Below are 27,145 nucleotides of genomic sequence, written 5' to 3'. Positions count from 1 at the left end.
GCCACATAGAATAAAATGTAATTCAGGCTTGCTCCCAAAAGGTAAGTTCTTGCGTATTATTTAGTCTGTACAGAATGATTAGAGCACATTTTTCTGGCTGTTTATTGAATATTAAAGAAAATACTCTGGCCTCCTTCAACATTGTCAAGATGTCCTTGTTTAGAACAATGGAGGGGAAGATGCAGTTTCCATTTCGTCATGGACATATTCATAATCCTGCCTGTAATACTTTCACCCACTTACTTGGGGTATTTTCTTTTGTTGTTGGCAATTTTTCTTGACAGTGCCCCAGATGTGACATGTTGGCAGGCATATTAAAATACTTAGAAAGTACAGTATGTCTTCAGGGTATTGACTGTCAAGAGTCTGGATGATCGCCCGAATCCCACTTGCCTGTACAGTTTTGACATTATGATAAATGTCCCAACCGACTACAGTCTTTCCATGAATAAATGTAATACTTTTTATTTAGAAAGAGAGTTTGTCCCTTTCCTCCCAGCATTTTCTGGATTTTTTATTACAAGAAAATTAAATGTTTAAAAAGTAATGCTGTTTTCTCTCATGGTTTCAGTTAGAGTTTTGTAGGATATCCCCTCCACACACACACACACACAAATGGCAAGCTAGGATGACAAATTTCTAGGCTGCCTAATTTGCAGGTATGGTCTGACAAATATCCTCAGGCAAATGGTAAGGTCATGTATTAATTATGATTAGAAAATTACATTTTCCTCTCTTCAAAGAGAGAAAATTTACTATGTGCATAACAAAAGAACATTTCAAAAAATGCAAGGGATAGATGATTAATTTTGAGAAATGTGCTGTCGTATTGTCATTTTGGTTCCCAGTTGCAACTTATTTCATTCTGGAAGAGTGTTCCATATGTAGAAGTGTTCCCATGCAGTCCCCATGTGAGTTGATATAGGACCAGTTATGTAATATTTAAAGGTTACACGAGAAAATTTTGCTGCTGAGATATCCGCACCAAGTACAGCAGACTGAGCAGAGTCTTGAGTGCAGGATATTTTGCGAGATCACTCAGAGTGTTGCACAGAATGGAAGATGGGGTGTTCCACTCTGTCCACTGACCCAAGCAGCCACGCTTGAGCTGCTGTCGTCTCTGTATCTGGGGACTCCAGTCCCCATGTCTGCCAGTTTGAGTCTTTGGGATGCATGCTTTGGACAAATATGTGCTGATGCAGTTTCGTTGACGGGGATCCCAGGCTTGAATCAGGAAATGTGAAGTGTGAGGCTGAAATTTAGCCTCATGAGATTCCTGGGCCTTGCAGTTTGATAGGCAAAAGGCAGCCTTTGGACCGTGTGGTTCAGCGGACAAGAACTTCGTGCTTGCCGTGTTCAAGACTCCTGCTCTAGCTCCAGTTCCTGCAGTTGACTAGTTTATCTCAACTGAACTCACCCTGGCCCGCTCGTGGCTCTAGCCATGAGTTTTCTTGGGTTGTATTCAGATGCTGCTGAAGAGCAGTTTACGTTAAATTCCAGTTCAGCCGGGCATCTGAATATGAGTCATAAAGTCAAAAATTCGCGAGTCCTAGCAGAAGACAGGCTTTTTTTGGTAGCACAACCCCAGGGCATGAAGTCATGGCTACAAAGCGGCAAAAAAAATCTTTTTGCTCCCAATGCAGTTGACTCACCAGCAACAAACTGGGATTTCTGACCAGAATCTGGTTGATTAAAACTAACCATTTAAAATCCCAACTGAATCCCATCTTTCTCACATAGCTGGTAGTGACTCTTCAGAAATGTTATGGCGGTGGGGGGGCAGGGATCAGCTGACGTCTGAGAAGTATGTTTATAAAACATCCTTGTTGGTGATGTTGTTACATAGTTATCATGTATGCCCAAAATAACAAATTATTTACATACAGAGGAGGAAGGGCCATGGCTTAGTTATATGCTTGTTCAATCTCTAGTATCACCCGTTAGAAATAGGTTTGTAGATGTTTGTAGGTGATATGAAAGACACTGGAGAGTTCCTGAACTTGGTAGACCAATAGACTAACTTGGTATAGACAATTTCATGTGTTTGTAGGTAGGTTTGTGGGTGATGTGAAGTACGCTAGAGAGTTACTGAAATTGGTAGACCAGTAGTCTAACTCCGTATAAGACAATTTCATGTGTTCATATAGGAAAGTAGGTTAGTAGGCCAGGTGGTGGAGGGAGGAGGGATAGAGTGCTTCCACCCAAAGTTTGATTTACCAGCTACAAGTAATGTATAGCCTGTAATCCCAGTGAGAAAGGAGGACTGTGAATAATAATTAATAATAATAAACTAAATAAACAAATAAACATGATGATCATGGAGCCTTTCCTAGTAAATGGTGCAGCAAAAAACTACATTCTTAATGTGAAATATTAACATGCAACCTCTAAGAAGCACTGCCTCTTGAATAACTTACAGTGGTTCAGAAAAATTTGGAGACTTGAGTGAAGTCAAGCCAAGGCTGTAACCTGTAAGTGCAAACCTTGCTGTAAAAAGTAAGAACTACCTACAAAGATAAATTAAAATTTCATTTATTAGATTTTATATTGCCTCCTTCCTGCCAGAGTCCAGGGTTGCAGAGGCAGGCAATGGCAAACCACCTCTGTTAGTCTCTTGCCATGAAAACCACCAGGGGTCACCGTGAGTCAACTATGACTTGAGGGCCAGATTTCATTTTTTTCCTCCCAGGAGCTGAAGGCAGTATAAAGGGGCTCATCCCTTTTTGTATTCTTTACTGCTGCCCCGTGAGGCAAGTTAGCTTCAAAGATCCTGAATAGTCCAAAGTCACCCAGTGATCTTTGTGGCAAACTGGGGGTTTGAATCTGTCTCTCCACACACCTGGTCTGATTCTCTCATCACACCCTGCCCTGTCTCTCAGTCAAAAATCTGCGTTTCTGACTGAGTGAAGCTCGAACTTCAAGTGGGAGATTTTTTTTCAGGGTCCCCCCCACCAGCTGCTTTAAATTCTGCTTTTGGTGAGATGGATTTTATGAATGCCTCTCTGACTCGGGAATGTAGATAAAATAGTCACATTGTTTTCTGTTTCAAAGTGTAGCTTGTTTCCCTCCTCCTTTTCTCCCGCAAATAAAAGTACATCTCAGTCATGTAAATGGCCAGGCGACAGTGCTTGTCTTTACACAAACCTCTCTCTGAAATTTCTTCAAAAATTCCTCAGCTCCCTTACAACACCAGATAGTTAATCTGGTGTCTGTCAAGCCTACATCATCCCTTTGTGTTTTCAATCTTTTTTTTAAAAGTGAATTATTCCATATGTTATGGTGCCGTCTGTCCTCTCAAATGTGTTATCCTGTTTTTACATACATTGCTACCAGTGGTCAATAAAATGTGATTCCATGCCCCCCTCCCCCGTAGTATTCCCTGCAATATTCTCTCAATTTCCCTGGCAGCCACCACTACTTTGTGACTTCCACTCAATTCAATGGGTCCTAATCAGACCCTGTCAAAATGAATGGTATTTGCACTGCAGATGAACGGCATGCCTGCTGAATCACTCCCTGCGTTTTCTGTTTAGTTCAATTATACTTGGTTGATGTGATGAGGGAGACAAACGAGGGTTGCCAAAATAGCACAGGGTAACAAAATAACCCAGTGCTCGGATGAATCTTTACTCTGTTGAATTTTTCATGTTGTTCTCTTTCAACTCTCTTTTCATCTAGTTCTGGTTTGTCAGCTTGCCTGGGTTTTTCTCCCCTCCCAGGTCACTGTTAATGTGTCTTTGCTCATCCCCCATCCTTTTTCAAAGGTAGCATTTTAAAGGGAGCAGGTAGTTTTTCAGAGAAATGGGTAAGTGACACAGGTTGACAGGCCATAGCAAAGTAGGTCACAACATAGTAGTTGGGAAATTGGATTGGAGCCGGTAGAAAATTGAGTACTGGCTCCAAGGGGCAGGGTGCTTATATGAAATGCTTCAGATTTGGACAGGTCACAGATGGGCTGCTGGAGTAGCAAAAAATGACCAGTTCTGTGGAATATATTGTTGAGGAGGTGGGGGGGGGGGAAGGAGCAGGTTGCTTGGTCCTCTCTGCTTCATCTGGAATTGGAGTTATTCTTTCTTTTCTTCTTCCCCCTATAGTGCTGAAGCAGACAGACTTCATGTAACAAATGCCATGCATGTGCTTTGGGTGACAAGCATGTGTTTGGGGATCTAGGATGCTATTACTGCTCTACAGAGTTCTTAAGAGAATAGAAATTTGCAGAACAGGTGTTTCTCTTTTTCTCTGCAAACAACCCCCCTCCCCATGTCCCGCTGCTTCCCCCCAGTTGATATTACAAAACCGCCTTAGAACTTAGTGACAGAAGGAGAGGAGGTTTTTCGAACAAGGAGAGGTAAGGCCTCTCCTTGGTCTTCTGCTGCACTTTATGCTTTTTCTCCTTCTCCTACCCCATCATTTTGAAACAAAGAAGCAAGCTGAAACGGGTTTCCCAAGTTCGGTTTTGCTGTCAAAACTCTGTGTTTTGTCAATGTGACAGGCAGACATTTTGAAGTCATAGTGCCCACTCTTAGGAACTACTCATACTCTTCTAGTTCTGATTAGGGCTGTGCGCTTCGGTATTTACTTCGGGTAAAAATACCCGAAGTGGAGCCAATCGCTGGCCCCGATTTGGAAATCCCGAATCAATGCTTTCCGAAGCTTTCGGAAAGCTTTGGGGCTGAGTTTAAAGGGCTCCACCACTGCTTGCAAGCAGCAATGGGGCCCTTTAAACATCATCCCACACCCACCCATCCACACCCACCTACCTTGTTGGCGGCAACCACCACCGCATGAGCCTGTGGGGCATGGAGAATGCCAGAGCTGCCTCCTCCAGCCCTTCCTGCCCCTCAAATGGCCGTGGTGTGCCGGCGCCACAGTGGCCATTTAAAGGACAGGAAGGGCTGGAGGAGGCAGAGAAAGCCCCTCCTGCCCCTCAAATGGCCACTGTGGCGCTGATGCGCCGCAGCCATTCAAGGGGCAGAAAGGGCCAGAGGAGGTAGCTCTGGCCTTCCCCAATGCCCTGGAGGCTTAGGCGGCACGAGGCTGCTGCAACGGCCTGGAACCTCCAGGCCATTGCAACCAGCGGCAGCAGCCCACAGCACAGCTGACCCTCCCACCAGGTAAGTTAAGTGGATGGGGGGGTGAGGGGTTCCCCAGGGGGATGGGGGGTGGAAGGGTTGCCCGAGGGGGGTGGGGGTAGGGTTGGGGGAGTTACCCCCCTCGCTTCAGTAAAAGATAAAAGTAGTCCCTTGTGCAAGCACCGAGTCATTTCTGACCCATGGGGGGACGTCACATCATGACATTTTCTTGGCAGACTTCTTACAGGGTGGTTTGTCCTTGCCTTCCCCAGTCATCTACACTTTACTCCCAGGAAACTGGGTACTCGTTTTACCGACCTTGGAAGGATGGAATGCTGAGTCAACCTTGAGCTGTCTACCTGAACCCAGCTTCCGCCGGGATCGAACTCAGGTTGTGAGCAGAGTTTGGGCTAGCAATACTGCAGCTTACCACTCTGCACCACGGGGCTCTTTTTCCTCACTTCAGTATGCTCCGAATATTTATGAGCATACCGAAGTGAGTAAAGTACCTTTATTCCGAAGCAGCTTGCCGCTTCGGAATTAAGGTATTTCCAAAATTCCCGAATAAACCCCCTCCTGCACACCCCTAGTTCTGATATCAGCACCCAGCTAAGATTGGGCACAATTTCACTCCCAACTCTCCAGGTTTCATCGCTAATCAGCATTGCTTGAGGCTACTGCAACCTGCTCTAAGTTTCACTGCATTGATAAGGCCTCACCATGGGGTAGCATCTTGTAGACTTTTCAGGTGACTTGGTTCTGTTTCTCCAGAAAAATCCCTTTTCTCATTCCTGGATTGGTGATACATCTTGACACTAACAGCAAAAGTCTAATCTTGTCCCTGAAGTTTATAACATGCTTTCTATAATTATTGATATCTTGAGAATTTTGATGCATAGTTAAAACATGTCTTTTCTTTAGGACCCAATTCAGGATGTCTCCACTTTCAGAGGTTAGCAGGGGACCATTAGCTTTAGGGCCTTCACTGTACTAGTTCACAATAACCTTTTCAGAGCTACTCCTATGGCACCAACACTATTTTTATAGGCACCACATTAAAACAGGGTTGTTTGTATATTTGACAGATGATTTGTTTCTGGTTCTTCTTGCTACTTCTTTTTTCAGCTGTTTCAATCGATTTTTTAAAGGAGGAGTTTTAAAAGGAGTTTTTAAAAGGAGTGAAAATTATATTTTTTAACTTAATGGCAGTATACCACCTTGGATATTTTTTTCACATTAGGCAGGATATTAATATTTTTAAGGACATAAAAATAAAGAATCTCTTGTTGCCTTCTGAGCAGTAATCTTCCAAGGGCACACATTGGGTCATCACATGACCATTTGCACACATTGAAATAGTCAGCAAAGAGAAAAACACAGTACAGGCAGAGCTTTGGTTACCAAAAGAGAAATTAAGGTTGGGTATGGGCCTTGTTAAAGTTTTTTATAAATTGTTTTGACCATGTTTGTTTGGGGGGGGGGGGAGGGATGCTGCTGCTTGTCTTGCTGTCCTCAGACACATCAGATTGCTTGTGGGTTGTGGAAACAAGTGGGTGGTTACATGGTTGATAATGTGGAGCAGATATAGTGTGAAGGTGAAATGTTGATTAGGTAAAAATCCTAATAATAAAAATGCTTTGCTCTGAGCAACTGCGTGGTAATTGAGCATTGTTGGGCCCTCTTTCAAAATAAAAGTAGGATGGAAAGTGCCTAGATATCATGTGGGCTAAATTAATCAAAAGCATTATCTCTGTCTCTCTCAATGTACACATTCGTACACAGAGATTTTACAATACCATAGCAACTTTCCCCCCAAGCTGGCTTTTGAAAGAGTAATTATTTAGAGACTTCAGTATGGTACACATGTTGACATTAAAGGGACTTGAAGCTACTCTGTATTACATCCTACTCCTAGGGGACAGGGCCAGCTAGAGATTCAAATAAATGAATCAAATTAAGAGATAACCTGCTCTTCACTGCCATGGAGAAGAAAGGCAATGGTGTGCTGGCTCTGATGAGAGCAAAGGGCTAGACGGTGAGTTTTCCTGGCAGGTCAGATAGATGCGGGGCTTTTTTTCAGGGGGAACGTGGGGGAACCGAGTTCCGGCACCTCTTGAAAATACTTGGCAATTTCAAAGAATCCTGTGTGTTGGTTGTTGTGGGTTTTCCGGGCTGTATTGCCGTGGTCTTGGCATTATAGTTCCTGATGTTTCGCCAGCAGCTGTGGCTGGCATCTTCAGAGGTGTAGCACCAAAAGACAGAGATCTCTCACCTCTGAAGATGCCAGCCACAGCTGCTGGCGAAACATCAGGAACTATAATGCCAAGACCACGGCAATACAGCCCGGAAAACCCACAACAACCATCGTTCTCCGGCCGTGAAAGCCTTCGACAATACAATCCTGTGTGTTTCTTCCTCATTTCCCTCTTGAGAGTTCCGCCACCTCTTTTCCCAGAAAAAAAAACTCTGGATAGATGCCATTGCAAAATCTCAATGGGAAAGATAAACATTGTTAAAATGAAGGCAAAAATTAAAGCTCTCTTTGGCCATGGATTTATTATTTTACACTTGAATGCAAGTGTACTGCATACTGGGAAAGCTCTTTTTAGAATGGTCAGGATAGCTTTTCTCTTTAAAACTACCTTTATTTTTAAGTTTTGGCTTAATTGGTTTGATTTTTCATTTACAGGAGAAAAGATTGAAAGAAAAGGCAGCTAGAAGGGAAGCCAGGAAGAGAAATGCAAAGGTAAGGCTTATTTGTTTGTTCCCTGAAACTCTTTGGAAAAATGAAACTTAAAATACTACTTACGATAACTTTAAAAAAAATGTTTTACCATATAGCCTCCAATATTTGCCTTTCATAGTATGTATGACATTAGCTGATTATATGGAATCAAACGGGGAGAAACAATTGTTGAAGTCTAATTCTGCCATTCTAGGCGGAATTACACGCTTCCAAGTCCATTGACTTCAATGGACTTAGAAGGGTGTAACTCTGCTTAGGATTGATTGCACAATAAATAAGTCAGAAAAAATACTGAGGTCATAATTTAAAGCTGAAAAGATCAGCTCTGTACTTTGTGGCAGTGACATGGAAAATATTTTGCTAAGAATGACTTAAAAGAAGAATTGAAGGTAAACCATCCATAATCCTAACACTAGTATGTATGTCTGCAGCAGGCCAGTCTAGATACGTGTTTCCAATGTCATCACTCTGGTTAGACCAGACCACAGGATCCCACACCTCCTCCCCTTTCCTCTTTACTTTGCTCCCTCCCTTTTCTGTGATGTCTCAGCCACATGTTTAAATGTTATGTCAGCTCATATTTTAGCGACAGTGAACCTTGTAACCAGGAGAATTTGAGAGTTTGGTTTGAAGCTGGATTACCATATCCTACCCTTCCTCCAGAGTTGTGAACAAGCCACTGTTTCCACAACAGTCCTGGTTGGTAGGCTAAGAGATAATGATGGGCCAAAAGTCACCCAGAAAGTTTGTGAAGTTTTGAATCCAGATCTCTGCCGGCCAAAACAGTGCGCCACATCAGCTTTCCTAATGCCTGCTTGTGCGCTTCTCAGGACATCTGGCTTGTCTCTCTCTGTTGGGGTGGAAGAGGTGGACTTTGGAGTGATCCAGTAGAGCAATTTTTCTTATTTCGTCTTTAGTCCACTTTCTTTGTGTCCCTTTCTCCTTCATAATTCTAATCCTTAAACAGTATAGCATGCCCCCCCCCTTTTATACATGTGAACTTGAACCACTTCTTTGGGTGGAGGTGCGTGGGAAAGGGCTGTGGCTGAGAGGCAGAGCATCTGTTTTGAATGCGGAAAGTTCAAGATTAAGTCTCATGGCACCTCCAGTTAAATGGATCAGGAAGACCCTCTGTTTGAGACTCTGGAGATCCTGTCAGTCAGAACAGACAGTAGTGACCTTGATAGACCAGTGGTCTAACCAGTATACGGCAACTTCATGGGCTCGTGTGTGTTCATATAGCAATGACTAAGGTACTGCAATGAAACTTCAGTTATCTAGAATTTGGAGAGAACATTCTTCTAACTGAAATTTGGAATGCTCACAGCATAGATAATTCCCAGAAGCAAGCCTTCCAATGAAGATGTAAATGCAAACTGCATGTGGAGCGATAATTTTGCACTGGCATATTTAGTGCAGCAGAAAGATCAGCTTGTGCTGAGGACATTGACTAAAGTTATTTTTTTTCCTGGATGGAGGTCCAGACATGTGCATCATTTCCCACATGTATCTTATTATGTTGCACCTAAATAACCATGATTTGTACTTGGCACTTAGCAAAGATTGGATTCCTTTGAGCAAGCTCTTGATGTTATTTTCTTCTCTCTGCTGTCAGTGGAGCCTGGAAAACAGGACTGAGAGAATAATTCACATTGTAGCTGAGGAGTGGAGAAGTAATTACTCTTAGTTCAGGAAGAAGAAAGGCTAGTCGTGCTGAGCAGTAGCAGTTACTCTGCATTCAAAGATGGCTTTCAGGAAGAGCATTTTACAGCACAATGCATCCGCTTCTGTTAAGCAGTGCGGTGAACCAGACCTAGCGTGTGTGTTCTCCATCTTGGAGTCCTCTCAGTCAGGAGATGGAGGCTTGAGGTAGGAACTTGAACCGGGGTGGGAATAACAGCTAGAGCCAAGCCTGGAACTGGAGCTGTTACTCTTTATTTATTTGTGAATTTATATGCCATCTCTCCAGGGTCATGCTTGAAGTGCCTTACAAGTTTAAAAAATTCATAAAACATCATAAATTATCACTATAGAAACAAGCCAGGGGCATAAAACAAACATTCAGCACCTTAAGAAATAAAAAACATATCAAAAGTAGACCATTAAAAAGCTAAAACTTAAAATCTCATAGTGAAAAGCCTAGGTAAAAAGAAATGTTTTTGACCGGCACCCAAAAAAAGTGTGGTAGGTGCCAGGTGAGCCTCTGGTAGGAGGGCATTGCCTGTTTCAAGGTGTTGGTCATGATCTCTCTACATCCATGTTTGGACTACAGCCCAGTATACACGTGAAAACATTTCCTATATGACTTTCTTTGGGATCCTCTGAAGGAACCTTGTTCAGGGTTTTTTCTTTGCAAGGTGAGAACTTGTGGTGTTCAGGACCCGGTGTTTACAGTGGTGGCACTGTAGTTTTGGAATGATCAGGTAAGGCCGCTAGGTCATACTGTTGGTGGAATTCAGTTGCAGAGTTTGAATTCTTTTATTCTCCCAGGCATAGCAACAATTGATTCATTTTATAAATACCATTTATTTGAGAAGCCTTAGTGCAAAGAGAAATCTGTGCTATGCAAAACCCTGCAAATATCCACCCCAATCCCCATCCATTTCCAAAACACTACTCTTTCGTTATAGCACTTTGGATACTGCATTTTTGCTGACTTGTTCTGTCCATACCATATCCTCTTTTTATATCTCTTGCCATAACCATTCATGCTTTGAAGTAGAAAGGCAAGACTGAGGAGAGAGAGGCCACATCATGGTTAGAAGCAAGAACTAGAAACTTCTCCAGCTTGGTTTGTTTTGCTGAACATCCTTTAGTTTAATGAAATCTGTTCTGTTGGGTTCATGGTGCAGAAATGCACATGTTATTTTAGATATCTCTAATTGCTGCAAAGCTTGGAATATTTGTCTTTGTATGAGGAAAGACTACATGAGAATAGACTCCCAGTGAAAAAAATCTGACAGCTGGAATTTAGATTCTGGTGAGAGTTCAAGGGAGCCCAAGAGAAGATGTATAAATATAGCGGTCCCAAATTGACAGGAGCCTGAGGAATTAATTTGGAAGCTCCCCCCTTGCTCTAGAAATCTTAGTTACTAGCAGCATAGTGCCTGAAGACTTTCGCAGTTCACCCAGGGCCAAGATCAAGGAGTCCCATGTGCTCTTTCAGATTTAATATTCTGGAAAGAAGCTATAAAACAAGCACATGCTATTACAAAAGAAACTGCTGCTGTCCAGCCAAAAATACGGGTTTGTTTTGTGTATAAGAATACACAACCAGGATAATCCAATTTCTGCAAATTCAGTTCGAGTAGAGCAAATTATGAAAATGTTATTTGGTTGTTGGAGCTATTCAGTAGTGTGGGCTTTCATCCCATTCAGAATTAGGGCCAAACTCGGCATTGTGGCACACATGGCTCCTACCCTTGGATGCTAGTGATATTTTAGAAATGAACTCGGGCCATTTAAAGAAGCGGTGCTGGTGGGACCAGGAGCTCTTGTTTCCCTACCCCCCAGGCCACATGGGGCTATTGCAGCACTTAAGACAGTGCAGGGGGTGGGGGAACCAAAACCTACTGCACTGCAGGTCTGGCATTTTTAAACGTCTTGAGTTCAGCTGTAAAGTGGTGGCAATATCCACAGGTTGAACCCATGGTTGCCGTAATGTCTACTTTGGTCCTTAGCAGCCATATAATTGCAGTTTATTTGTAACTATGGGATAAGTGAGACAGAAAGGAGACATGGAAGATCAGAGAGTCAGTCAGCAAGATAGTGAAAAAGCAGGAACTGCAAGTCTTTAAGGCAGGACAACTGAAGAAGAAAGTCATTCTACCATCTTTTAGAAACTCCCAGGGCCCTCTCCATTGTTACAGTTTTTAGTGTTCATTGCCTCGTTCTCATTCTTCTGCATTCCTGAGAACTGCAATTCTTGCTCTTTTTAAAGATGAAGCTGGAATTCAGAGTCAGGCTTCAGCCATACTTGATGTCATTGTTTAGGGCCGCCTCAAGTGTCAATCTTTACGTAAGAAAATAATGTTGTATAAAATGGTTCTTACAGCCACGTGGAAACTGGTCTCCACAGCAATATTTTCCTTCCCACTGGATTGTTAGCCAGTTGAGGAAACACCTGAACTTGTTTTGCTGGCCTCACTTATTCTCTCCACATTTGATCAGGTGAAGCTGAACATGGAAGCGTAATGCTTTAAAGTCTTCAGTATAATTCAAATACATTTGTGGCGAGATACATTTTACTTTGGAGTTTGAAGTGTACCCAAATCACCTTTAATTTAAAGTTTCTCTTTGTTGAGAATGGGCAGGGTAGGGGGAGTAATCGTTTGCTGTCCAGCCGCACACTGCCAGATCAGTGCCAGACCACAATGAAGTGGTCAGCTCAGACCTTCTGATAAAAGCTAACACTTAGGGGGAACAGAGATTTGGGAGGTTTAAATTGCTAGAAAGAGTCTTCCTGAGGACTTAAAGAAAGCTTCCTTTACCTCTCCACCCTGGTGGTGTGTGGTGGGGGTAGAGAACCTGGGCTTATAGGAAGAGGCTTTTTTGACTGATTTCATTGAGCTAGGAGGATCTCTCACCTGGCTTCTACAGGCAGTGGCCATTGCCATGTGGAAGGCTGCAGGTACAAACCAGGACTACAAGGTAATGGGAGGTTTCTAGAAAGCTGTACATTTTAAGCTGTACTTCCAGTGCTTGAACACACTATTTAAAATGGGTGCCACAGGAAGGGGATGGTCTGTTGGCAAATTGCACAAGTGCAGCACTCTCTGCAGTAATCAGATGCTGGATAGCAAGAGAGTCAGGCCTGAGGCGGGGCCTTAGAACGGCATGCCTATATAGGGGGTCTGGGAGCCTTGACTCTCTCTGTGAATTTTTCCTATAAAGGTCAAGTGGTGGGAGAAGTGTACCAAAAAAGAGAAAAAAGCCTCTCTGAGGGCTGGGATTTCAGGAGGGTGACATGTGTCAGGCAGAGACTGGAATGGCTGTTGACGCCTAGACGTCTCAATGGGCAAGTTGGAGCAGAGCCCGCTGGGCAGTGCAGTTGATCCGCCACAACTTTATGACACCATCACAAGGCAGACCAATATTCTCTCCATCATGCAAATTGAAATTGACAGAGAGCAAGTTCATGACGGGGAAGGTAACTGAGCTAGTGGTCTTTTGATAGCTGCTGCACTACCCAGCTTTCCAGGCCCAAACAAAACACCATAGCTAAATCATTAGATTGGTCTCATGAGGATTTTACAATATAATCCTAAGCAGAGTAGTACAGTGGGTACAGTGTCAAACTAATATCTAGGAGATCCATATTCAAATCTCCACTCCATCATGGAGGCTTGCTAGGTGACCTTGGGCCAGTCATTCAGCCTGACCTATCCCACAGGGTTGTTGTGAGTATAGAGCAGAGGAGAGGAGAATGTTGTTTGCTCCCTGTTGGGGAGAAAGGCAGGATATAAATAAAGAAATATATTCTAAGTCCATTGGAGTCAATGAGCTTAGAAAGGTGTAACTCTGTTTAGGATTGCACTGTTAATCTTTTTTGGGTGAAGGCTTTTTAACATTGACAAACAAGCTTGAATTGCTTGTACATTGTACCTGAAGAAATATTTGCCCATAGGTAGGTGAAGTACTAAGATTATAGATGAGTAGGTGTTGATGTGCATTCTAAAAGAGTAGGCCTTTGCATGAATTTTATACAGGGTTTTGAGAAGTAGGAGATTGAATTGGCTGTCATTAACACCACCTGCAGTCATGCTAGCAAGTTGGGCATCTGGCTGGCTGCTCTTGGAGACCAAATACTGGTCTCAGTGGGCCTTTGCATGGATTCGGCAAAGCGCTTCTTAACAGGAAGTGTATGTACCAGTTTACCAGCACTCACTTGTAGTATCCAACCTTGGAAACATGCCTGTTATATTTTCATCAATCCCATGCTAGTCACTGGTTTTAAACAGCAGAGCACTTCCCATTTCATAGTGATCAGAGAATTGAACCTCATAGCTTAACAGAGCTGTTCTGCCATGCGTATGGTTGACACTGGGCAGGGCCCCCCACGGGTTGAATAGAGGGGATGGTCCCTCCCTATCAGGAAATAGCTACCACCTGACCCTTTGTGATATTCTTTTAGGGGCGGTTGGATGATGGATTATATGAATTGTTTCTGTGCTGCTGCTTTTTGTACTCTGTATTTTAGATTTTACTTTATATTATTTATTTATTTATTTTATTTTTAACCCACCCTCCCCGCAAGCGGGCTCAGGGCAGGGTACAACACTGATTAAAATACAACTTAAAATCAGTCATAAAAACAGCAACAGATAAAATACTATACCCCTTTCGGGACACATATATTATTGTCTATTGGTTTTAAAGTTTGAAATATTAATGTTTTTTATAATGTATGTGATGTAATCCACCCTGAGCCCGCTGATGTGGGGAGGGCGGAATATAAATCAAATATAAAATTAATTAATTAAAATGCTACCAGCTCCCATTCTCTTTCTTTACAATCCCATGGGAGTATAGAGCGCCTTCTTGTGTCCAGAATTCTTATCTGGATGGAAACATATTTGGACATAAAGCATCAAGCCTGTTCAAGATAGTTTGAATAGCTACTGTGAATCAGCAGCTGACACTGTAGGGTGGCTTCTCTCCCCTTTGGGGTACATTTCGCACTCGTTTTTTAGAGCGCGTTTGTACCTGTTCCACATCCCATGTTTGCAAGGTTTTCACACTTAAAAGCAGTCATGGGATGCAGTCTCGCTTTTTGTCCGCTGTATCCCCGATTTTTCCCCCTGCGGACATACCCCGATGTTTTTTTAAGTTCGCTGCCGACTGGCAGCTGGCCTGCATTTTGCTAATGTGAACACTTTTGCCTCCTTTTTGCTTCTCTTCTCCCCCCTCTCCTTTTCCCTGGGAGCTGATTGGTTTGTGCAGAATTAACCACTCCCACCCTCCTCAGCTCTCTTAACTCCTTGTCCACCATTTTTTTTAGTAAAGCAAGCTGAGGGTCATAAGGCTGCTTCTTCGTTGGTTTCCTTCCTCCCGGTATGCATGCTGTTTTATTTTTTTTCAAAAGCCAGGAATGATTCCTAAGCTTGCTGCTAATTCCCTGCTAGCTTTAAAATCAAGGAAAGTGTTAAATAGCTGCTTTCTCCTTCCTCCCTTAGGGTATGCACACACATTCTTTTTTTTTTTAAAGACAAGAATGGGTTGCAACGTTGTAATGTTCCTGCACTTTCTTCCTGGCTTTAAAAGCCAGGAAAGGATTAAACGGCTGCTTTTCCCTCCCTCCCAGGCATGTTTCAGACTTTGCCAAAGAGGGGGAAAAAACCCAAGCATTTTGCACAGCCCTTTGGAAACAAGCCTCTGCTTCCTGGGAGGAGATTAATCGGCAGCATTTTAACCCTTTCCTGGCTTGATTTAAAAAAAATGAGAGTGGTATATGTTTTCCCCCAGAACTCTGCCACCAATTGCCTCTCCGGTGGGCAGGGGACAGACCAATCAGCAAAAAGGGGGAAGGGTTCCAACATTGCAACGTTACTACGCATGCTCAATTTTTTTTAAAAAAGTGTGACGTGAATTGCAAGGCCCCATTAGCCCAAAATTGCACCGAGGTTTTGAAATGAAGCACAGACACCAAATCGAAATTGCAGTGGACAGTGTGAAATGAACAGGTGCAATGCCGAAGCCACTGCGATCGGGGTGAATGCTCATAAATGGCGGTTTAAACCGTAAGTGTGAAAAGGGCCTGGGACTTGTGAATACATCTATAGTTGGGCTTGGAATACAGGCATTATCTTTAACTTCTTCCCCAAGCCTTGCATATCACAGGAGGAGTCAAATCTTAACAGTGTTATTAGAGCTGGTAGGATGATAAAACAAAAAGAGATTATTGCAGCACAGTTTGAAATCTGGAGGTGAAAAGTTGTATTATGTTCAAGCCAACAAAGAGGACTAATAGCGATATTAGAATCTATTTTTATACTTCAGTGTATATAAAATTGGCTCTTAATCTGCATCGACTTCATAAAAGATCATAGCTTCTTTAATTGTGGTATCTAGAACAATGCCTTTAAATGCATCCTTCAAAGAATGTGTCGCCTGGTGTGGGCTTTTGGGGACCACAGTTCTCTTTGTCAGATGCATCTGGCAGGGAGAGCTGTGGTTATCGAAGGCTTATACTACATAGGAATTGGATACTTTCCAAACAAACACGGCAAACTGACTCCACACCAAAAGGAGATGTTTACATTTACTAGCAAAGGAATGTTTGGGTTGCCTCCACGCTAGTTGCATCCTGTCCCCTTGTGATATATGTCCCCTTCTTTCCCTCTCTCCCCTCCTCTTCTGTATGTGGCCAGTTTGGATCAGGCATCTGACGAAAAGAACTTGATTCTCGAAAGCTTATGCTACAATAAAATTGGTTAGTCTTAAAGGTGCTACTGGACTCTTTTTGATTTTGCTACTACAGACTTAACACGGCTAACTCCTCTGGATCTAATACCTCTGAAAAGTTCCACAGATACTCACTTTTTAATAAAAATAGCAAAAGAGGGAGAAAAGTCCATGCAGAGTATACAGAAAAATCAGTTTAATTGCAGCTCTCTCTGATCTCTGGAAAGGGAAGGAAGTGATGGAAATGGCTTTGGAGCAGCACAAAAAGGATGGATGGAAGAATATGGAAAGAGCAAGGAAGGGACAATATAGAAATGGAAATGGAAAATGGATACCAATCTGCAAAATACGTGTTAATTTGCATACATGTTCATTACATGATGTTCCACTTCAGAGGGCCCATCCTTCCTAGTCACCACTTAGTGTAATTCAAAGCGGGGAAAGCCACGAATTGTAAATATGCATGCATAACTCTTCTGTGTTCTAACATCAGAACCCATTTTCAAAATGAGGAGGTCAAGTTGAAGAGTATTGAAGGGATTTGCTCTTTCAGGCAGATTATATTGGAGAATGACCTGTTGAATGGGGTTTGGCAGCCTGTCAGGCAACACAGATTACGTTCCAGCATGCTTTGTATTTATTTGTAAAACCATAACTGATACAGCCATCGCTGTGTAACTCTAATCTTCTGTTACACATGCACTGGGCACAGACAATTCTCCTTCCTACCCTCTCTCTCAAACTGCATCCCCCAGCAGCCACTTCTATTAGCTCTTATAGCCTCCCCTACGGCTAGCTCCCTCTTAGGCAGTGTACTGCCTAAGAGGGAGGTTACAAATCAATTTCTCCCTCAGTTCAATTTCTGAATCAGTCACCTAATACTTAGACATGGTGACTAGCAGCCCATCTCCCCCCCCCATTGTAATCAGTGTAGTAATGTATTTGTTTGTTAGATGCTTTCAGAGATAATTCTATCCTTGTTACTTAGCTGGTTTCAAAAACGATTTCCTAATTTATTACCTGCCACTTAGCATTTGCAGTTTATCCATGCAGATCAGAATTCATGGTTCTTTTTCTGTTCTGACAAAAAAAATAGTTGTGATCTCATTAATTTAGGAGGAGGCAACTGTCTCGGGCAACATTCTGCTTAATGATTCAATATTTGTTGGCTTGACAGGGTATTTGGGGTGCCTGCATTAAAATGAACAGGATGAAATGTTCTGTGTCATAGTGCCCCTAACAATGGCTGCCTGCAATCTGACCTATTCTTCTGTTGTAATAGTTTATCAGTGTGTGTGTGTCATCGAAACAAAAAATACACAGAAATGTCATTTCCAGAGGATTCATGTTTGTTTGTTGGTCTAGCTAATCTAATCTGCAAGTAGACATTGGAATAAGATATTACAACTCATGATGTAAATCAAGGTAGTGACTTCTGGGTGCACTTGTTGTGACATGAGCCAGGTTTTCAGGTGTAGAAGTTGATCCATTGCAGTGCTGTGAGCTCGCATGACCAGGAGAAGGCTGAGAGCTGAAATGCAAATTTATGTTTATCTTTATTTTGTTTATAATCTATCTTTCTCACTGAGACACAAGATGGATTACATAGTGAGAGTCAGTACAATCAGTTTCAAAGAAATTTCAATAAACAATGGAATAGGGTCTATAAATGCAAAATTGTAAAGATTTTATAACCAGCAGAAATCCAATACAAAGTTGAAAATATGCTGAAACAGAGCACAAGGAATTCTAAGCCTGACATATTAAAAACTGAGAAACTACCCAGTAGGATCATACTTACAGCAACAGACAGTACACAGTTGTAAAGTCTGTAGTCCCTATCCCTTTATTTGATGCATCTCTTTGAGACCACTTCCTTACAGTACAGTCCTCCTATCTGAGCTTCCTTCTGCTTTATTTCCAGTTCTTTCTGTCCCATTCCCTAGTATGAGGAGCAATTATGACTAGCTAAAATGAGAGAGATATAAACAGGAGAAAGAAAACTGACTGTAACATGGCTTCAGGGGGTTCCAGCCTTGTTTGCCTATAAAGATTTTCAAACAGGACAAACACCAAACCATCTATAGCAGCACGGCTGTCTGTGGCGATCCTGCAAGGTCTTTGCAGTTTTTCCAAGCCTCCAGCTGCCGCCTGGATGTAAATGCGTCTGGGCTGGAGGTGGCGTTGGGACATCGCCAAGAGGGTGGGACTTGCTGGACAGATTGGGCTACTCAAAGGGGGGAGCCTGTAGCCTGAAGAGGGGGGCATGAGCATGACACAAAAAGGAGGCAGAGGGCTGGGAGTGGCAATCCTCAGCCCTTGCGGTGAAGGGCCAGTGACTGCAGTAGATCTGCAAGATTAGGACAGCAGCTGCAGGAGGGCAGCAGTACAAGCCGCGTGGAGGCTGTGGCATGAGCTGTTCAGGAAAACTGCCACGACTGGAAAGCAGCGGCGAGGTAGCTGGGACTGGTGGCTGGCTGGGATCCAGAAGAGAAGTTGGCCTGATGTACCGGGATCCAAGGAGCTAGGGTGGCAAGCTGAGGGAAGCAGCTTCACCTTCCTCTCCCACACCTGGACGGAGTAACAGGCAGAGCCACAGGGAGGACTACGCTGCCAGACAGTCCCAAGTTGCAGGTGGAAGTGGCACAGGGGCAGCTTCAGGGGATCACAGGGTGGAAAAGGCCGAGCAAGTGCTTGGAGGGATCCCTTCGCTTCTGGCAAGGACTCCCTTTGTCTGAGGCCTCTGCAGCCTGCCACACTGTCATTTCCATGATCCCTGGTAGTCTGGTTCAGAGAACCCAAGGTGTTAGGATGAGACAGTTTCCAAACAAACATGTGGCTGAAGTTGATACTTTCCTGTGATCACATGGATCGTATAATGATTGTTCTCGGAGGATTTCCTTTTCACTCTGACCTCACCAATCATTCCTGGGTCAATGGTTTAGAAAAGCCCTTCCTGATTTCTGTATAAATGGCCATGGGCAGAGTGCCCTGCTCCCGTTCCTGTTTTGACTGAGCTAGTTCTGTTTTGTTTGCTTTTTTTAGACCTGGTATTTTTCAGATTCTCTTTGATGTGTTACTGTTCAGCAAGTGTATATGATTTCTCTGTTCCCTTTCCCTTACTGGTTGGTTAATTAAAGTATGTTAATCTACCTTGCTTCCTGACAGTGCAAACAACCTGCCTCTTGCACAATGCTTCCTGCCTGCTTGCAGTGGCCAAACATCTCCCACTGCATTCTCTGTAATGCCTTCTGGTGGCACCAAACGTTTGCTTCAACTTCAGTCTCTCATATCATTGTCACCTGAGGGGATACAAATGGCTGTACATATCTTTCTAGGTATATCAGTTAAGTTTCAGGTGGGTAGCTATGTAGGTCTGTAGTAGCAGAGCAAGATTTGAGCCCAGTAGCACCTTAAAGACCAACAATATTTCCAGGGCATAAGCTTTAGAGAGTAAAAGTTCCCTTCATCAGATACAAGTAGAAATGGAGATCCCTGAGCTCTTACATCCCACTTAGAAGATAGGATGAATGTTGCAACTTCTCACTCACAATTATGCAGTTCCTAACACGGATACAGGACCAGGTCCTGCAGTAAATGAAGATGCCAACTCTATCCCCATATTCACCACAACAACACAATTTCTAGACCTAACAGTACTAGCCACAGTATGTCAGGTTTATTCATTTGTTCATTTTCCGACATTATGCCCATTATATTTGTTTGTTTATTATTTATATATTTATTTATTTAGGATATTTCTGTGCCGCCTCTTCAGTTACAGGGCTGAGGGAAGCGAATTGGAAGAATTACCCTGTTTTTCAGGGAGCAAGACCATTTTGACACTGATAGAAGCAATAGCAGCCTTTCTGCCTCCATCTCTTGGCCAGCAGTGTGGGTAGGGGTATACAACCCCCCCCCCCCACCACCAATGTTTGTGTGGGAGGAGTGGGGGTGTGATGCTTGTTACTGGAGCCATGAAGTTTAAAAGGTGCCTGGCGATGACTTGAATGGCTTTTTTGGATCTTGAAATGGTGGTGGTGGAGGAGCTAGATGGGAATCTTGCCTCCTGTCTCCTGCCAGACGTGGGCCGCACTCTGCATCTGCATGGAGCTTTGTGCCACTGCCCTCTTGTTTGTGCCGCTGCTGCCGTCCTACTCGTGCCACCACTCCTTTGGCTGTGCTGCAGCCAAATGATGTAACCCAGCGGAGTTCAGTTCTCTGGATCTGATCCAGGATCATCTAATGTGATCTAGAATAGCTGGATTATGCCGGATCGGCATAAAGCTGGCTGTAGAACTGGATTACAAATCCTGAATCACACACCTCTAACTTTCAGATTTAGGAAGTTTTCTTCCTTAGTAGTTGAGAATTCCAGCTCTGATGTCCTTTGATACAATTCAGAATCTCTCCTTTTCCTCTTCATTTTATCCTCACAATCCTGTGAGGTAGGTTAGGCTGAGAAAGAATGACCATGCCTAGGTCACACGCCAAGCTTCATGGGAGGGTGGAGGACTTGAATTTGAATCACCCAGATTAGATTAGGTTAGAGTCTGACACTCTAACCACTACACCATGTTGTCTTTCTTTGGCTCTTCACCTTTTTAATATATTTGTATGCCTCTCCCCATTTTAAATTGGAACAGTTCACTTGCCACACTTCTTCCTCCCTACTTCCATTTGCAGCTTGCATTCATACACAACTTATTAACAACATGGTCTCTCTGCCCTCGTTGGCAACTCTGAAAAATAATCATCACAATCAGGAATCAGAAAAACATTGTTGCTGCGCTGGTTAATTATTTTAGAGACAATTATTCAAATTAATTGAAGCTTCTAGGATCATTAGGATTCCAGCTGCTGGAAAAGTCTGTGAGCATATTGCTGATCTTCTTGTTTTCAGTTCTGTTGGGGTGGTTTCAAACATTCAGATATTGCAACATTTTCTCCCGTCTTCACCATTATGCCATCTATGAGCAGAATTGGCAGAGAACTTCTTGGCAGCTTAATTATACTGTCATAATATTTTAATATATATATTTTAAAATAAGAGTCTGAGGGAAAATACTAAAAAAAGAACATGCCATCAAGTCATAAGGACTGGAGTTTGAAATGTTTAATAAAATAAAAAAGCTTTTATTAAACATTTTAGAACTCTTGAAACATCATCTGTGCAATACATTTTGTTCCTTAGGAGAACCAGAATGTCAGAAAACGGCAAATAGTTCTCGAGTTTCCCCAAAATGCTTCTTCAAGCTGGATGTTTAGCATTTAAAAGGGTAGGGGGATTACAGTGAGACAGAGATTATTTCAAGGGACAGAAGCTTCTCCCCCAGCTCTGTATGTTTGTATAAGGGTTTTTTGGTTGTAAACATCCAGCCTGCTGAAGAGTTCTGTGGCAATGGAAAGCTTGTTCACGATTTCATGATATTTTGGTTAGTCCTAATCTTGTTGGTCTGTTGGTCTCTGAGGTGCCACTGGATTAAGCTGCTACTCAGTTTGATTAGGTTTCAGTCTCTGCCAGTGTCCTCCTCCTTCTGTAGCACTGGACAGATCCTTTGCGCTTTTCAGACCTCCATTCTGCCCCTAGCACGTTCTCGAACATGCTGCCCTGTAAAACATGCTTCAGAGTTCAGCTGCATAGTCTGCGCACGAAGCCCTTCTGATCTGTAATACTTGAGACTACAGAAGGAATGGGTTGTATGTTTGAATAGCACTCCTGGAAATTTCTGGCACGTTGCAAAATGACTCTGTAGTAAATCACCAAGTTCTGATAAAAGTAGGGCAGGGCACGCACTTAAAGCAGTCAGTCATCTTATAACGGAGAATAAACCATTTGTTGCATGCCATCCAAGCTTTTTAGAGGAAGAGTGGGATAAAAATGTACTAAATAAAATAAGATACAACTAGAGGCTACAAAGGAAGCATGAAACCCATCTTTCAAGTTGGTAGGGTTTTTTTTTTTAAAGCTATGTGTCTATGATATAAAACACTTTCAGAAGCATGGACCTTTCAAAACAGCACACTCTGCCTAACTTTGAATATTCAACACCTCCAGCTTCAAAATTTTGTTACAGGTGTCGCTAAGGAACCTAAGGCAGCCTTTCTTGATCCACCTTCCCCTGCCCCGAGCCGAAGGGTATGAGCTGTGATCTAGGTGCTGCTATCTTTTGGGTAGTACTGAGATCCGGTAGACTCTGCCCCCCAAAGTTTATGAAGTTCTCCAAGATAAATAACTCTGGTTGTTTTGTACAAGATTGTTTAAAGTTGTGTCAGCAAACCAAATCACATATAGACAAGAAAGAATGATCGCTAATTACAGCCAGAGTCAACTCATGCTTATACAATTGATTTACCATTTAGCTGCTCTTTGAGATGAAAATCTATAAAACACATGGGGTTTCGTATTAAAAGCTCTGACATATTTCCTCAATAATATATGTTGATTGTGAGATATAAAAAGATCTACAATTATTGTTAAGCTTTTAACATTCACTTCCTCCCTAGGAACAGATGTATGGGTATGACTGTCAGTGGTCCTAGTTGCATTCTGTAGAGAAAGGCAATAGGCTGCCATGTTAGGCACCACTTAAAACAGGTAAACCTGTTCCTTGCGCCTGACACTGGGCAGATTTAGCCCTACCGAAAAACACTGCAGTGGTGCTTCTGAAAGCTCTCTGTCTACTTAATCAGATAAAAGTAAATGTCTGCCATTCATTTCTTTAGGGGGAATGTAAAGTGCTGCATTGGAGCAAACTCATTTGACCCTACATGACCCTGCATGACTCTCAACTAACACATCTATAAAGTCACACATCCCCAAACCTACATCTGGGTCTTCTTGAAATATACAACCTCTAGACTACCCAGAGGTGAAAATTTTACTTGTATCTATAATAATATCAAGGGGGAGAAAGATCCAGAGGAGTTAGCCATGTTAGTCTGTAGTAGCAAAATAGTAAAGTCCAGTAGCACCTTTAAGACTAACCAACTTTACTGTAGCATAAACTACAGGAGGAGAAAAGGACTGCAGATTGAAGCAAACATCCAGTTGCAATCCTGTCTCTGCCTTCAGTTTTCATGTTTGGAAAAAAAAAGTGTGACTATGTTTATATCAAGTGTGTGTGTGGGGGGGGGGGTTGCTTTGTTTCCATGAATGTCAGTGTGAAAACAAGTTTGCTGCTGTATTGTTCCTTTTTGACGGAAATATGGCATCTGCTTATTTGGAGACTTAATACCCCTGGCTGTTTGGTTTATTTCAGATGTATTTCTGTGCAGCTCAACTGCTTTGAGTCACAACTTTTTTTGTTTTTGATTAAACAGCCATATGCTTTTGAATTAAACAGTCTCAGTTGTTACATTAAATTTGTAGATGACTCGATACCTTACAGAACTCAATTACCTCGCATCCCCCCACACCCCATCAGCCCTTTTAAGAATGGAACAGATGGACTAGCTCTGCCGCGCCTTCATGTTTCCTTGACTTATGATTAGAATTTCTAAAGATAATGTGTCACTCGCATGTTTTGTGTTTCTCCTCTCTGAAGATCTGCTTTGATTGCTCTCTTCCGTAGCCTGCAGACTTTGCGCAGCTGAGAACCCTTCTGGCTTATGATATGTAACTGAAACCAGCAGTAGTTCAAGATGGGCAGAAAGGGCCCTTCTGTTTGCTCTTTCTCAGACATATCACCCCAAGGATAAAAAAGCGCCCCAAATCCACAACAGTTTTTTATGGCAATTTTTGCCTTCTCTTCTCCTTTCTCAGGGCCATGCAAATCAAAAGAAAAAATACAGGTGTCGGGTCTCCCGTGTCGTACTAGACTTTCAGCATTGAGGAAACACTGTCCATTTCATTGTGCCTGTGAAGGAACCGTTACTCACTGGATGCAGAACTTCTGGACATGGCCTTATGCTAGAAAGGGACCGGCTCTCAGTGCAAACAGGAAGCATGCTGACTGAGCCTGTTGGGCCTTGTTGGAAGGCAGGAGGAGGGTTTGTTCTTTTGGAGCAAGAAGATGGCCTGGGGAGTCTGTATACTGGGTTGGAAAATAGCTAGGAATGTACAAACAGTGCCCATTCTTAAACATAACAAATGCTCCAGGTCTGAGCAATATTCATTCTGTTTATTCGCCGAATTCATTCTGAGAGCTGTCAAAATTTATTTTTCTTATTTGTCTGTTTACTTCATTTATACCCCACCTTTCTCCCCCTGTGGGGGACCCAAAGCAGCTTACAATGTTCTGTTTTCCTCAATTTTATCCTCACAACAACCATGTGAGGTTGGTTAGGATAAGACAGAGTGATTGGTCCAAGGTCACCCAGAGAGCTTCCGTCGCAGAGGGGGGATTCAAACTTGGGTCTTCCAGATCTTAGTCCAACATTCTAACCACTGACAATTCATTCTGGTGCTGTGGTTTCTAGGCTTACTTTCCTGGGAAGCAAGAAGGGCTGGGACAATGAGCGAACCTCATCAGAGGTGTACATTACAGGGCATCATCTAACCAGAAGGGTACATGATGAACAAGACTGTCTAGATTGGCACTTTTGGCACTCTGCATTTCCACATTCTGCTGCTGAATGGCTCATGATGGTAGCCTCAGGAGGGCTTTTAAAGCTGAAAAAGCTGCATCCCATGAAGTGGGGGTGAAATTCCCCTTTGGCCTGGCCACTGTCCAGTTGATTTGTACTCTTTTGTTTTGTCAAAGTTCTGCACTCTAGTGCCTGCTTTGCTTGGTGCCTCTGCTGGCGACTGATCTGCACATGTGTGATTGTTTGCTTGCTTAAGGTATCTGAGAGAGCGCAATCAGATAAGGCTGAAACTGAGGCTTTCTTTTCCCTCCTGTGTTTGTTTTGTACTAAGTATTCGCACTTACTGAACAATGAGTAAGAAAAGGAATATGTAGTAGGAATATTAGTGTGTGTGTATTAGTATATGTTGTAGGAATATTAGTAACTCTCTGCCCTTCTTCCGGTCATCCAGCGCAGTAGTTGCAGTCAACATGTCTTCTCTGTTTGCTGCCCTTCCTGTCTTAGGGCTCCGAAGTGTGAGCTCTACCCTTGTCACTGTAGGTCTGCCTCTCTTGCCCAGATGGCCAGCAAAGTCTTTCCTGCATTTTGGAGCTCCTACGCTTTCCACTTCCTAGGGTTGTCAGAAACCTCCCAACATTCTCTCTGCAATCAAGAATTTTAATAATGGCTTGTAAAACAGGCACACGTCCTCCTATCTGCCTGTCAGTTGACAGAGAGGATTCTATTTGTTATCAGAATGGACTAAAAATAAACATACAAAATCCTGAAGTTTTCATAATTTGGATTTTTTTAAAAAAACTCCAATGCGACCTAAACTAAAAATAGAGGCCTGCTTAGTCATGCTCCTCAGTTAATGCATATTTTTACGAGCTCGAAGTATTGTAACATTTGGTATTATATTTTATACAATGGTAGTCATACATTTGAATGGACTGAGGGGAGAATGGCACTCTAATCCCCACAGTAAAGTCAGAACTACATGCTTGCCCTCTGGTTTGTGGGGCTGGTTTCAGTCACCAATTCTTTTCTTCAAAGCACCGAGGAAGCCAAATGAGTTTCTGGGGAGAAGAGGAAGATGAGTATTTAAGTTTTGTACAGCCTTTCTCCTTTCCCACCAATTTTCTGTCCTGTAAACTGCACAAACACCCACCCCTTTACCACTACTTTGTAGTAGAGAAACCATACCCCAGATTCTCTCAGGTATGCTGTCAGTGAATTCATCATTCTAACATATCCCCTTCAGTTGCTTAATTAGCACTTTGTAAAAAATGGTTTTTAAATGCTCTTACTCTTTACTCTTATGGAACTGCTGAGATTTCCCAGAACAGACACATTAAGACTAGTCAGAGAAGTCCCATAACATATCCCGGCTGGGAGGAAGGAAGGCTCAAGACAGTTGTGGAGCAATTCTGCAGGCTGCAACTGTAGCTTACTACCAGGGCTCATTTTGAGGGGGAACGCACAGGAACACAGTTTCAGTAGTTCTCCAAAGAGGACACATGTCAGGTGGCCCTGCCCACCTGATTTTTGGCCATTTTGGGCCCGTTTTGGCCTGGATTGGGCCCAGAATGGTCAGGATTGGGCCTAAAACAGCTAGGGTTGGTCCCAAAATGGCCAGGATCCGGCCTCTTATGGGTGGTGGATCACTCTCCCGCTCAGCAGCAGCCCAATTCTGACCATTTTGGGCCCCTTTTCAGCCATTTTCAGCCCCCTTTTGCCATTTTGGGCCCAATTTCAGCCCAAACAGGATTGGGTCCAAAACAGCCAGGATAGGTGATGTCAAGGGGTGTGGCATATGCTAATGAGTTATGCTAATGAGTTCCTGCAGCTCTTTTTCTACTAAATGACCCCTGCTTACTATGAAATAATTTCCATTATATTATGGAAACTTGCTTATAAGTAAATAAGCCTAGGCTCAGCCTGTAAATCTGTAGTTCCAGTACTGTACATGCGTCAAGATACAATGAAATTACTATTATATATTGAAATTATTGAGTCTCATCAGTTTTGTTTTTGATACAGTTTGCATATGGCACCCTTTCTGTCATGGTTGACTGAATGATAACATTACTTGTTGGAATTATTTTATGGTTCTTACATTTTTTTAAAGGCTGTATCCTTCATTCTGCTATGTTCTCCAAACAGCTCACTATAAGCATTTTTCAAATTCTCTTGTGGATGAATCTGCAGAATTGGAAACAGTGTAGAAACTGGAATCTACAATTATCATTGTAGAGGAGTACTTTCCATATGAAGAAATGCTATAAAGTTTAAATGCTTTTTAGTTTAGGAAAAAAAGACACGTAAAATCTTGAATTATATGTCGATATTTTTTCTCACTCTTCGGAAAATACAAAGATTGATAAGAAATATATTCTACAGTATGTGTGGAGGG

The 27,145-nt window shown here is 42.7% G+C and overlaps 1 protein-coding gene across 1 annotated transcript in view; it reads left to right on the top strand.

Moving 5' to 3' along the window:
- DDX10 (DEAD-box helicase 10) overlaps positions 1 to 27,145 on the top strand; it is a 242,076-nt gene that overhangs the window by 166,157 nt on the left and 48,774 nt on the right. The window contains exon 16 of the mRNA XM_054974856.1: positions 7,762 to 7,818. Within this exon, the coding sequence (XP_054830831.1) occupies positions 7,762 to 7,818 (57 nt within the window). The remainder of the gene's footprint in view (positions 1 to 7,761; positions 7,819 to 27,145) is intronic.

This window comes from Eublepharis macularius, chromosome 3, assembly GCF_028583425.1.
Source record: "Eublepharis macularius isolate TG4126 chromosome 3, MPM_Emac_v1.0, whole genome shotgun sequence".
NCBI lineage: Eukaryota > Metazoa > Chordata > Lepidosauria > Squamata > Eublepharidae > Eublepharis > Eublepharis macularius.
Note: the sequence above shows the minus strand (reverse complement) of the source record. Positions and strands in the feature narration are given on the sequence as shown.